Here is a 14,716-nt window from a genome sequence, read left to right on the forward strand (position 1 = left end):
GGAATATAAGGTTTCGGACACTCCGATATATAAGATGGAGCGAGATTATTTAAGGCTTTGTAAACCATAAGCAGTATTTTAAAGTTAATCCTGAATGACACAGGTAACCAGTGTAGTGACATCAAAACTGGATAGATATGCTCGGATTTTCTTTTCCTAGTTAGGATTCTAGCAGCTGCATTCTGCACTAGTTGCAAACGATTTATGTCGTTCTTTGGGTAGTCCTGAGAGGAGTGCGTTACAGTAATCTAGCCGACTGAAAACAAAAGCGTGAATTAATTTCTCAGCATCTTTCAGTGATATTAGAGGTCTAACTTTAGCTATGTTTCTTAAGTGAAAAAATGCTGTCCTAGTGGTCTGATTAATAGGCGATTTAAAATTCAGGTCACAGTCAACAGTTACTCCAAAATTCTTTACCTCCATCTTGACTTTTAATCCTAATGCATCAAGTTTATTTCTAATAATCTCATTGTATCTGTTATTGCCAATCACTTAAAGCTAACAAGGATTTGGAAACTTTCTGCAAAGAGGATTTTTTCCAACATTCCTGTCAGTGTGTTCCTTATCCTTTTAAAGCGTTAGAGAAAAATTTGTTTTGTGCGGTTTGTATAAAGTCTTAGATACAGCTGATCCAATTTTAACACCTATGATTTTGAGGTAAAAAAATTTGTCCACTCATTTAAAGACATTCATTTTAAAATAATTGTATTAAATTCCTCTTTTATATATCCACGCAGGGAGAAATATAACACACATATATATACCACAACTCTTGCTAAACAACTCAACAAATCAGCCTGGTGCTTCATCTTTCAAATAGTGCAACAAACATTTTTTTGTTTCTGTCCTTTGTGTGAGAATGGTGGTATATTAGCATGTGCGCACAATTAGTTCACCGATAATCCATATCTGCAAATATTTGCATGTATGGCATTACTTACTGTTATTCTTGACCAAAATAACATATACAAGTACACAAGTGTTTTGCTTGATTTCAGTGTTTAGCTTCGCTTCTTTCTATCCCAGATGCACAGTTACCTGTTAACTCTCTCTATTAATTTTCTGTGCCATTTTATCAATTACCGGTCCTTGCAGCACTGGTTTAAGGCAAATGCCAGCTCATTTTGTGCCACCACACACACATACATGACCTTAGTGTTTCCTGAACAGTTTAAGAGCTCCCAATCATCCAAACTTCATACTGTATGTTTGGCCTTTTTTTTTCTTCTTCTTTCAGAAAGCACCCTTGTACAAGGGAATGACCTCATAATTCCATAGAAAGCCCCCATTTGGATATCAAATAAGTGATCGCATGTACAGTAGACTCCCAAGCTGAGTCGAAATGCGTTCAGGGCCGTGCCACAGCAGTTCCTTTCTTTCTGAGGGTGTGTCACTTTGCTTCTATTGCCTTGCAGTAATTATAACTCAGAATATTTTCGCTGTTTATCCAGTAGTGCCCTGCTAACATGTCACTGAGGTGCTGATGAGTAAGTTGGACGAGATCTTTTATGGCTTGACATACTCTGGGCATTTCTGTGGATATCATATCTGGTTATTTAACAGTTGTTTTTCTTGTTAGTAATAAAGCAAAGCATTTTTATATGTAGTGCTAAGTACCACATTGCTAGCAGGTTACACCTTGGAGAAGCGTTTTTGATCATTCTTTTCTTTTTTTTTTCCCCCCCAATGTAGACAAGTGCTTCCCACTTACGACAGTCTGGAAGAACCTTCAGTCAAGAGGATGAGCAACATCTTCACATCTTCGCTAAATGTTGTAACTGCCTTTTATGTCACTGTAAGTGTTCTACTATGCTGTGGTGCAGACAAGGTGTTCCTGTGACTTATCCATCTGAATTTCATCTTTTTTCTGTGTTGTCTTTTTCTGTAAGGACTCAGTTGTGAGTTTCTCTGCTTGTGTAATGCATTTCCATTATGGAAGCTCTGGCTTGCAGCATTTTCCTTGTTTTTTTCTAATGAGTTCTGCTAATTGGTTTACTAACCCATGTTGACTAAAATACAGTTGTTAATCTGTGCTTAATTTCTAAGAAGCTGTGCTAAGTGCAAAATACACCTTTTGTACTTTGTAAAACCACATCTTTATATATAATGCGCTACCTTGGCTGTTTGTTTATATGTCCAGGATTTTAAATCACCTGTACCTAATGACCTGAAATTTGGGACTCATATACTATGTGAGGTCTACTATCCGCTTTCAGGGTGATGATTAACCTCCAAGGTTATTCCTCTTTTTATTTTATTTTATTGTAGAATCAACTCTCTGCAGTGGCCATCAGGGCACCGTGTGGCACATGTGTATGGGCGCCATTCTCAACCCTACCACCTTCGCCGTCACTTCCCCTACCACTTCATATCTTAAATCATTCTTGAGGCAGATTGAAGACTTAATTGCCAGCTTAAGTGAAAAATTAAGGAAAACGTACTAAGTAATTGCAACACAAACACTGACTTGAACAGTTGTAACGCGAAAAGATGCCAATGAAAGAAGAGAAGAAGCGGGCCGCTAGGGTGGAGAAAAGAAGAGCTGCTCAGAAAGCAGCAAGCGCATCAACCTCTGAGCAAAATAATGCTAAACGTACAGAGAAAGAGGATGAAAACTAGGAATGCGCAAGTCAAGCGTATTCGCGCCATCACTGGTTTAAAGTATATTTCAGTTATTTTAGTTACTTTGTGTTCATTTGTGTGCCCAGCCACTGCAGTTCTTCTATTAAGAGATTTTGAGTCTGTGTGATTGTTGAACTTGAACTCTGGAGGTTTTCAGTTAATCATTGATGCTTAATTGATTGAACCCTAACCCCCTAATTGATCTTGATCTGATTATACCCATCGGTGGTGGTCATATTGCTGTATCTTGTAACTGAGGCTGCCATTTGAAATATAGCTCAGCTGCTAGCTTCTTTGTGCTTCCTTTTGCCTAATCACATTGTCTTTATCAAGCTGAACCTTAAAAAAGAAATGAGTTGAACTTCTGTGTGAGGTTTGATTTTCTGTTATTTCAGGTTGGCTTCTTTGGCTACGTGAGCTTTACAGAAAATATCGCTGGCAACGTTCTGATGAATTTTCCATCAAATCTTGTGACGGAGATGATTCGTGTTGGGTTCATGATGTCTGTGGCTGTTGGCTTTCCCATGATGATTCTACCTTGTCGACAAGCTATTAACACTCTTGTGTTTGAGCAACAGGTACCTACAATGAAATGAAATAAAATAAACTTCACAGAACTGCACATCTCTAGAAAGACCTGAAAGGTCCTTTGAAATGTGTGATGTACTGTAGATAGAAGATTTAGTCCAGCTGGCAGAATTTTGAAAGATTCAGAAATCGTAAAAAAAAAAAAAAAAGTTTAAAAATCACTTATAACAGATGCCATCTTCTAATATTTATAAATATGAAGGATTACAGTGTCAATCCATTTTAAAATGGAAAGCTTTAGCATAGTAAGAGGGAATAGCGGACTTATCATATTAGTAATAGGCACACAAATGATAATTCTCTGTGGAGTGATGGCTCTGCCACTGTCTGCGTGACTTATATAGCAATTTTTCCCAAGCTTTGAATGTATACATTTTAGCGTTAAATCTTTGCGCACAGAAGGTGTGTGCGTTACCTTCAGTTTTTCTATCGTGCCGGCATGCTGCTGAACTAACACCAAGAAGCATTAGGCATCTATAAATTTGACAAAAAGAGGTCTATATCATAGGTGGTGTTTGAATTTTATAAATAATTTCATAAAAAGAGCTGATGCATCTAGCCCAGCAATTACGGCAGCCTTACAAAGCAGGGTTTAAATTAAAAATAGTTAATCACAGCTGCACATATCTTTGAACTTTCGTGAAAAACGAATAAGTTACTGGCAAGAAAGGAGCACCATAATGGGATAATATGTTCTATTCAGATTTTTTTCCTTTATTTGTGTATCAATAATAACACATGAATCTAGCCAAAATGAAAGGTTCTGCAGAACTTTAGTAGAATAACCTTGACATAACTTTCCTGTTTGAGCTGAAACAAGATATCATCAGCTCTCAACAGTTCATTTCTGTGTTGTCTGACTGAAAAGGGAGCTTCCTATAACTTAATTTTTTTCCAACAATATTTCCATCCTACCCATTACCAAAACTTTTTTTTTTTTTTCAGGGATTTTTCAACTTGCATAGTATGGAGCTAAAACATATTTTTCCTAACTAACATATCCAAAAAAAAAAAAAAAAGTAAAAAGTTTAGCAGCAAAAATGTGCTAAAGAAATTAACGGTACCTTCTTCTAAAGCTAAGAATGAGAATCGCTTCATAGTTTAACCATTCATTTATTGTTTAGCACTAATAACCTCACAGCCTACTGCATTTCTATGGATAAAATAATAAGGAAATTATTTATATATATATATATATATATTATATTATATAATATATATATATTATATATATATTATATTATATATATAGGTATATTTTACGGTATATTATATAGAATTATTTTTTTATTTTGATATTTTACTGAACTGATAGCAGGTATATATATATATATATATATATATATATATATATATAAATAATTTCCTGCTATCAGTTCAGTGAAAATTATCAAAAATAAAAAAATAATTCTGAAAAGCATAATAGGTACCGGTTAAACCTAAAGCCAAGAACACGTGTTTTATTCGGACCCCTAAACAATAGTTCTAGACAGCTGTTGCTGGGTCAGTTCTTGATATAAATTAAAATCCTGCAATACTTATTTCTGGGCTCCATTGGCTCATTGCATATTCTGGCACCATAAAAAGGAGATAAAGAAGCGCTTTGACGTTTCACATTACTTGCCATCGCGTGCCGTTTCCTTGTCGTCCCAAGGTAGCATCTTTGAAGACCAGAGAGAGGTTTGAAAATGCCGCCTTCTGCTGGGTGTGTCAACCTGCTGTATGAAACTGCATTGCAGAATTCATTTTATTCAATCAGCATATAGACGGCTTGACGCTCTTGGCGTATGGCACCAAAGATCGGGCGAATTACCTCCAGATGACCTGCTTAGAATAATAACTGTATAGCCCAGCTGTTTATAATGTGTCATTTAATATGTATGTCACATTTTCTATGTTGAAGACACATTTTTGTATCTCGATTGAAGAGTAAAATTTAGTTATATAGCAAAAATAGTATGGGAAATATAGAATACATGCGTTTTACGTCACTTATGCACAAAATTATGTATGTCTTTGTATTTTAAATCAGGTGTCTAAGACTACCAATACATTTTTATAAGAAATGGAAAGCAATTTGAATTCATGATATGTTTTAGTATATTGTTATGTCTAAAGAGTGGAATAAATTGGGGACCATCTGCTCTCTGGGACACATTACCCAATTTTTCTATTTTTTGCTATTCAAGAGACTAAATAATGCTTAAACATTGTTGAGCTGAGTTAAGAGTAGAGTCGTTCTAGCTAGAAGACTAGTTCACTTTCAGTTTCTCAGTGACTGGGCAGACGCAGGTCAAGCACAACTCATTCAGATGAGCTGTTCTGCTTTGGCAGGCTATTAAGTGACACGTGAAATCCAGAGGCTGTTTGCGATATGCCTAGAGCAGCAGTCTCAGTCTGGATCAATTCTCATCTTGTGCTTTTGTTTAAGTTTATTTGTAATTCTTCTTCTTCCTATACTATATCCAGACATCATATGCTGATTGATTTTTGTCCTCTTTTGGGACATCTTCAGGTTTTTAGGTTGAACCTTCTGAGAAGTAGGCATGCTATGTTTAAATTTTGCAGTCCTTTCAGTTCTGAATTCTATACTCATGGATATTAGCAGTTAAAACATTTCTGCTTTTGGTAATGCAAACATGTTGCAAGATATTATCTTATACACACCTGAGATAAATTGTAACTAAAATGGCGGCTCCTGTTTTTCAGCAGAAGGACGGCACATTTGCAGCAGGCGGGTATATGCCCCCTTTGAGATTCAAAGCAGTGACGCTCTGCATTGTGTTTGGCACCATGTTGGGTGGGATTCTCATTCCAAATGGTGAGTGATTAAAGGTGAACTGGTGGGAACCTGGAGTGTGTTTTCATTTATATTAATATTAACCAAACCATTAATCACAACTCATTCACATAACCAATTTTCTATGAACAATCCTGTAATGTTTTAGATTTTGTCTTTCGATTATCAACAGCATTTTTTTTTTTTTGTATTATGCACTTTGTGTTCATTATTTAAAATAAACATATCTTGTTTGGTGTTTATACATATTGAAATGTAGAATCACATTTTCCATTCAAATGTGTGCTTATCTGGCTAAGATCTCTTGCCATTGGTATTACATGTTGGTAGCTCCATTGCCTTAGGAGTGTAGGTACAACCTGATCTGTGTTTCTCCATACTACTTTCCAGCACACAAGAATCAATTAGACTGGTGTCTTTATAGTGGGAAACTGGGTGCAGAATTGATATTTTGAGCTGACATGACATTTAAAAGAAATTTTGATACTGTGTGTTTTTGTATATCCCTTCATTGTCAGTGTAGTCTTGTAGGGCCCGACATGAATCTAAACACAAATAAACCTCTGGGGACAACTCGCTGAAAGATTTATAGTGAATAACAGCAAAATCTACTCTTGAAAAGGCTCCGCCCACAGGATTTCTTCCTAATAACCCTCCTCTAACTTCCTCCAGTTTATCCACTCTAAACTAACAGGAACTCCTCACGTATTATGTCAATATGTAAACTAAGTATGAAAAGATGGGGAGAGAGAAAACCAAACTGAACAAAGGCTCGACACTGAGAGAAAGTAAAAAGCTGAAATTGCTGTTATCCAATCAGGAGCTCAATAGCTCAAGGTAACTGAAGCGTAATGATTTTTCTGTATATTGTAATGAGTGCCGCGACAGAAGAGACACACATGGAGCCCACTTCAGGTACTTGGCTCCACATGTTTGAGAAGTACTTCTGTCTGCTATGATATCTTTCTGTCATTTTGACTATTGCCTCACTATATGGCATAATAACAGCAAAAAGAGTTTCATTAAACATTGCTGTCTGTTTATGTACTACATGTTAAAACATTGGGTTTATGTTCTGGGATCCCATGCTTGTATTTAGACAGTAATACCACATGCACTTCAGAACAGGTCATCTGCCTGAAGCTAAGCAGGTTCTGGCCCGGCCAGTACTTGCATGGCAGACCGTCAAGCTTGGGCTGCTGCTGGAAGAGGCGTTGGTGAAGCCTGCAAGGGGGTGCTTACCCTTTAGTCCTTGTGTGAATCCCAATGCCCAAGTGCAGTAATGGGGACACCATGCTGTAAAAATGTCACCATCCTTCAGATAAAACGTAAAACTCATGTCTGACTGTCTGTGGCCATAAGAGATACTTGGGCATTCTTCATAAAGAGGAGGGTATATGCCGATGTCCTGGCTAAATTGCCCACCATGGCCTAATCATCCCCTGTCTGTAATTGGCTATCTCTCACATCACTTCACCATCTAACTGCTAATGTGTGGTGAGCGTATTGACACAAAAATGGCTGCCATCACATCATCTAGGTTGATGCTACACATTAGTGGTGGTCAAAGTGGCTCCCCACTCACTGAAGCACTTTGAGTAGTGAGAAAATGTAAAGAAGTATTATTATTAATATAGCTTATTCTTTTAGATGTGCAGTCAGAAGATGAATGCTGTGTATCCCAGCCGTGGTTTGCTGGAGTGGTGTCAACGTCGTTACGACACATTTACTGATTGAGGTGTTTTGAGTACCAAATTCTGCATCTCCTCTGGCTCTTCATTGTCAGCTCTCTTAACAGCAGCGCTTTTATCCCCTTTTGATCTCCATTTACTGTACTTTGAATGCATATTCGGCAATTCTTATTTTCACAAAAGTAGCTGGCAATTCTTTCAACTTTTCAATGACTCTGATGCTGTCGTCGTAACTGTACAACAGGGATGCGCACCCAGTATTGGTGACTGTGTATCGTTCACTTTTACCGCTAGTCCATTGATGTCTTTGTTTGCCAATGTATAATCTGATTTTACAGAACGTTTTCCCCTTGAAAAGGGGTTATGTTCATTTTTTTTTTTTTAAAACACATGCAGTGCACAGGTGACACACATTTATAGGTTTAATTGGGGTCTTCTTAGGAGATTTTTTGGCTGTAAATAGTTTATCACACTGGGTTAATGAGAGCATCATTGCTCTTTGCACTTCAAAATCGGCAGCGCTGCTCTGAGCACTGAGACTCCGTTAGGCGCTGGATTGGTTTAGAAATGGGACACTCTGTGAGCTGTCTAATTGTTCCCATCCACTTTTAAGCAAAGTTGTGTCCAGATATATGAAGACTCTGCAACAGCTATTAGGTGTCTTTATTTTGATTCAAAAATCTGACAGCATGTTTATTAAGGAGCTGCCATCATATTCTGTGACTGACTTGAAATGCACCATTTAAGTGATTTAAAGACACTTAAACTCAATTTAGTAGGCTGCAGACAAATAACATTGGGAATCTTATTTGGGGCAGCACATCATAGATAAGATTGACTTATAAGCCAGTTGCAAGAATTCCACTGCGCTATGCTCTGCAATAATGGATGCTTGCTTAAATATAATTTTGCCTTTTATTGAGGTTGATGTACATCTCAAGATTTGGTAAACCTTGCATTCATTACTAATAATAACATAAATATTCAATTTTAGAAAAGGCTGGAGAGATATGACAAACTGACAAGCTTCTGATAGCTGATTCTCTTGATTTTACTTAAATATGTCTCGTCGCAAACAAGCCGGCATAACACATCTATAGTTGATTTTTTTTTCTTTGTTTAATGAACAATGAACCTCTAATTTTGCAATAACGTACTTTACCTTTTAGGAATTTTTTTAATTTTTTATTAATGCATCTGCACAGTATTTCTTTAATGAAGGGTTTGAGAGCTGAGGAATCAACATTTCACCTTTTGAAGTAATGTTCTCCCATGAAGGTTGGCCTCTCAGCTCATCATTTATCGATGGCTACTTATGCTTTTGCCAACTAAATTTTACTTGTCTTGTTTCTGCTTTCTTTAGTGGAAACCATACTTGGACTTACAGGAGCCACAATGGGAAGCCTAATTTGCTTTATCTGTCCAGCCCTGATTTACAAACGAATCCACAAGAATGGCCTTTTTGCTCAGGTCAGTAATGAATACTAAATGTGGTTTAAGGAAAAAAAGAAAGGAATTATTGGAGATGCACAGCTTACTCTCTTCTGATTCATTTGTTAACATCCATCCATCCATTTTCCAACCCGCTGAATCCGAATACAGGGTCACGGGGGTCTGCTGGAGCCAATCCCAGCCAACACAGGGCACAAGGCAGGAACCAATCCCGGGCAGGGTGCCAACCCACTGCAGGACACACCAAGCACACACTAGGGCCAATTTAGAATCGCCAGTCCAACTAACCAGCATGTCTTTGGACCGGAGCGCCCGGAGGAAACCCACGCAGACACGAGAGAACATGCAAACTCCAAGCAGGGAGGACCTGGGAAGCGAACCCAGGTCTCCTAACTGCGAGGCAGCAGCGCTACCACTGCGCAGCATACATTAAATATGATGAAATTATACAATATATTTCTTATTCATGGATAAGTGCAGCCATAAAGACAATCAACTTGGCCGAAGGCTAGTCAGCATAACCTTTAGATCTTAAACCAGCCAATTTATTTAGTAGAAGGTAATGACATAAGAGAAGAAAGGAACTCTGAAGTGGTCAAAAGGATATCGGGTCATTCTCACTTTCCTGAACACTAATAACTTGGCTGATAGAAACCAGGCGTTCAGATTTCCTAAACCGCCTCCACTGCATGACCAGGCATCCTGTAGCTTGCCAGCAGAGCAGGAATTATGAAACAAAGTTTATTTGGACAGGAAAAAAGCTGAGGATGTAATTGCAGGAAGGGCTTCCTCATCATTCCCCTGTAGGTCTTCAGGCAAAAGGTGACCCTTATCTCTACTTGGATGTGGATGACTCGCCAGTCACTTCTTATTTATCTAAAGGAAAAAGTATAAATTTATTTTTTACCTCTTGGCTCATCTTGAGAGCAGTTGTTTGAAAGATGTTTGGCTCGCAAGAAAAATAAGATTTGTCCAAAGTGTAGAAGCAGGACTGTAACTGGAATTTATTTAGTAACTATTTATTAGGGGTGCACTAAACTTGCCATCTGCAAAATATAGCATATGTTTTTTGTGTTTTTATTTATTTATTTTTTTAAGGACAATAGTTAGCTTACCAGATAACATTTAGCGTTGAATCTTTTGTGTTTTCAGGAGCCTTTGGCTCATGCCAGGTTTTACCAGCAAATTTGTGGGCTTGTAGCATCCGAGGAATTAGCTGCTAAGAACTGTTTCAGCTTCACTAATGAACAGAAACCTCCCGTAATTTAAAACTAGATTTGTAGACAGAGGAATGATTGTGGGGTGTATGCCTTTCTAGCCCCGCCACCACTTTTTTTTTTTTTTTGAGTGTTTTATAAAAGGTCAGTTTGTATTTTGAGCTCTTCTTTTATATTGACCTCTAACCTTACACAGTAATTAATGAGATTGCCTTTCCTTTAAGGCATGCTCAAGGAAACAGCTTTACAATGGCCATGCATTGTTTCAAAGACAAAATGAAAGAAAAAATATTTGTGTTAATTTTTTCCAAGAGTGGAAGAGTGCTCTGTTAGAAAAATATTGCCTTAATATATGTAAGAAAAATATGGTTATATAAAGAAACACCCAATAAATCACTAACGGCATGTTTTCATTAAAGGGGATGAGGATGTTGACAATGAGTTCCTAACTGCCACGAAGATTGAATTGGTCACCAATCAAAATATGTATACTTTGTAATATTTTATATTGTTTGTGCTTATAACTTTTTTATTTTTCTTTTAAGGGGACAGTAAGTGACCTCCATCTTATAGAATCAGGGTATTCTGTTGCATTTTTTACCATAGCTTACATCCTGGTCTTTTTACTCCTCTTTGTGGGGGTATGTGGATCCTAATGCCCCAGTGCAGTGATGGGGACGCTGTCCTATAGAATTGGCACTGTCCTTCAGATAAGAGGAAAAATCGAGGTCCTGACTCTGTGTGGTCATAAAGGATCTCTGGTTATCCTTTGTAAAGAGCAGAGTGTACCCCGATGTCCAAGCTAAATTGTCCAGCACAGCCTGCTCATTCTGGCCCCCTTAATTCTACCCTGTCCCTAACTGGCCAACTATTTCTCTAATCCCTTCATTGCCTCAGAGTGTGTCGTGAGCTTACTGGCACAACATGGCTGCCATCAAATCATCCAGATGGATACTGCTCATTGGTGGTGGTTCCAGTGGCTCCCCTACTGTCTACGTAAAGTGCTTTGAATGGACAGAAAAGTGCTAGAAAATTTCAGTGTCGTCTTCTACAATTTCCAGTGATAATAAAGCGGCTGCGTTTTTTTGTTGGGAATATGTGACAAAATCAGCAGCATTGCAACACATTGTTAGTATTCATGATTGCTGCATGTACCAGATAGTTGTAATTTATTGTTGATGTCTTCCCACATCATGCAAACAAATATGTTGTTTGGTGTTTCTCTTTCTGGAATTGTTGGTTTATGCACACTCAGAGAAATATATCCTTTGTTTGTTTTGTTACATTTTGTATTTTTATTAATTTAGGATGAGCGAACGCCTTTTAAAGTTTGGCGGCAGTTTTGGAACTGTGTCTTAGTAGAGGCCAGATGTTTATGTTGGCCAAGAACTTTCCTACATTGCGGCCAGTTTAAAGAAGCACATGCCAAACTGTTGCTCAGACTGGCAGGATCCCAAAACAGCCAGTACCCATAATGCAGATGAAGGTGCAAATAGATGAGCAGCATTGAAAATGACGGTATTATACATCTCTGCATTTATATTATAATAAGCCATTTTGGAACAGTTAGGGAGTTAAGGGGGAAAATGTTAGTATATGCCACACTGCTGCTGCTGTGTAAACAGTTGTGTCTTATACTTGTCTTGTAAATAAACATTTGGAGGATCTGTAATCTTCAGAGCAGCGTATTGTTGATATAAGATTAAATAAGAAAGCTTTCAGATTAATATTAACATCCTTTTGATGTAAATGATAATGATTCATGTGAGTGAAGGGTTATTTTTAAATGCTGTGACCATCCTTTACAAGGCTATGAGTACAAATGGATTGCAATTTTAATCAAAGCAAATAAAACTAGTTAGACTGGCCTTTCCTTGTTCTATTCAAATGCGTAAACTTTCTTTTAATGTGAAATTGAAATCCGAACTTTGATTTAAATAAGAAGGTTGAGAAAATTAAACTAAATGTAGGCAGATTCTAAGTAAATCTTCATATAGATACATTAGATGGATAGATTGATTTTAATTTTAGAATAGTAGGCAGGATAAGATAGAGAGATAAAACGAAGTAACTTGTCCCTGTGGGATATTTATTTATATATATATATATATATATATATATATATATATATATATATATATTGTGGACTTGAACCCGGACACACACAGACGGACATCTTATGTTCACCCAACACACGTTTATTTTCCAATTATTTAAAATAATGATCTTCGTGCACTTCCCAGTGCCTCCAGCACCATTCCCCCAAATGTCCAGGCCTCACAGTCTTTGTGCCTCTCTCTTGGCCGCCTCCCGTCCTGTCTCTAGCTCTGTCCTCTTCCACCCGACTTCCACCATCGACTGAAGGGAGGCGGCCCTTAAATAGGAACCGGATGGGCTCCAGCTGCTTCCCGGCACTCCTCCGCAGACACGCCCCAGTGTGACGGAAGTGCCGGCTGCGCACCCGGAAGCCGTCCGGGTGTCCCCTGTCTTTCCCCCCAGCAGTGTGGCAGAAGTGCTGGGTTCCAGGGATATTCAGGCAGCGGGGCGCCGCCTGGTGGTGGCCACAGGCCCCTACAGGGCTGGGCTTCCATGCCCCCTACCCGAGGCCACCAACGCAACCAGGGCGGACACCCCGTCACGGCCTGGTGGAGGTACAGGCCCTCCTCTGGTCCTCCTGGGCGTCCCGGCCGGGTACCGCAATATATATATATATATAATAATCTAAATTGTCCCTAAAGTGTGTGTGCACACAGGTTTGTTTCCTGCCTTGTGCCCTGTTTTGGCTGGGATTGGCTCCAGCCGACCCCCGTGACCCTGTAGTTAGGATATAGCGGGTTGGATAATGGATGGATATTTATTTATACTGTATATGTATATATAAGTATCACTCTGAAAAAGTCACGTCTTGTCCCAGTATATCTATATATATATATATATATATATCTATATCTATATATATATATATCTATATATATATATATATCTATATATATATATATATATATATATATCTATATATACATCTATATATATATCTATATATATGTATATATATATGTATATATATATATATATATATATATATCTATATATATATATATCTATCCATCCATCCATCCTCTAACCCGCTGAATCCGAATACAGGGTCACGGGGGTCTGCTGGAGCCAATCCCAGCCAACACAGGGCACAAGGCAGGAACCAATCCTGGGCAGGGTGCCAACCCACTGCAGGACACACACAAACACACCCACACACCAAGCACACACTAGGGCCAATTTAGAATCGCCAATCCACCTAACCTGCATGTCTTTGGATTGTGGGAGGAAACCGGAGCGCCCGGAGGAAACCCACGCAGACACGGGAGAACATGCAACCCACGCAGGGAGGACCCGGAAGCGAACCGGGTCTCCTAATTGCGAGGCAGCAGCGCTAACACTGCGCCACCGTGCGCGCCTATATATATATCTATATCTATATATATCTATATCTATATCTATATATAACAAATTTGAACGTTCACATAGAAAATGTAATTTCTATACCACAGCCGTCGTGTAGCGCCTTTCAAAAGGGATCTACTACCGAGAGATGATCCATATACATTTTAGCTGATGTTAGTTACTTACCTGTGTTGTCACACAGTCTTTAAAATGTAGTTTACCCAACCACTCCAGTAGTGCTCAATGTACCTGTACTTCTTAAAAGCGTTAATGTTTTACTGTTTAATAACTTATAGACTATATTTCATTATTTTTCCCTTGCACTCAGTGACCAAAGCTATACACACACATATAGACACATACAAACATACACACAAGTATATGTATATATATATATATATATATATATATACACACATACATACATACATACATACACACATATATATAATTTGTGTGTGTAGATATGTATATAGATATGAAGATATGTATGTGTATATATATATGTATATTATATATATATATATGTATGTATGTGTGTATGTGTGTGTGTATATATATATGACAGCAGCAATCCAAGCTGTGAGAAAACAGTAAAAGGAGGCGTGTCAGATGTCGTGGTACATTTTCTGATGCAGCTACGAAAACAACTTTGTGACGCTGCCACCAAATACACAAAACAATTACTTTGACAATCATGTTACATTATTTTTAAAATGTTTCCTTTTCTTTTTCATAACTTCTTTAACACATGACATCGCTGCGACGCGGGTATTTTGCTATATATATATATATCACAGCGACACTCATAACAGTGACTAAACAATTACATTGACAATCATGTTACGTTATTTTCAAAATGTTTCCTTTTCTTTCTCTTTCCTTCTTTAACACACTACTTCTCC

General features: G+C 38.0%; 1 protein-coding gene across 5 annotated transcripts in view; it reads left to right on the forward strand.

Annotated features, from left to right (window-relative positions):
• slc38a10 (solute carrier family 38 member 10) overlaps nt 1-14,716 on the forward strand; it is an 82,547-nt gene that overhangs the window by 34,454 nt on the left and 33,377 nt on the right. For all 5 annotated transcript variants that reach the window (XM_039740038.1, XM_039740037.1, XM_039740041.1 and 2 more), the window contains 4 exons: nt 1,693-1,795; nt 3,018-3,200; nt 5,920-6,031; nt 9,065-9,171. In XM_039740038.1, coding sequence (XP_039595972.1) covers nt 1,693-1,795; nt 3,018-3,200; nt 5,920-6,031; nt 9,065-9,171 — 505 coding nt within the window. The remainder of the gene's footprint in view (nt 1-1,692; nt 1,796-3,017; nt 3,201-5,919; nt 6,032-9,064; nt 9,172-14,716) is intronic.

The sequence above is a fragment of the Polypterus senegalus genome, chromosome 17, assembly GCF_016835505.1.
Source record: "Polypterus senegalus isolate Bchr_013 chromosome 17, ASM1683550v1, whole genome shotgun sequence".
Taxonomy (NCBI): Eukaryota; Metazoa; Chordata; class Cladistia; order Polypteriformes; family Polypteridae; genus Polypterus; species Polypterus senegalus.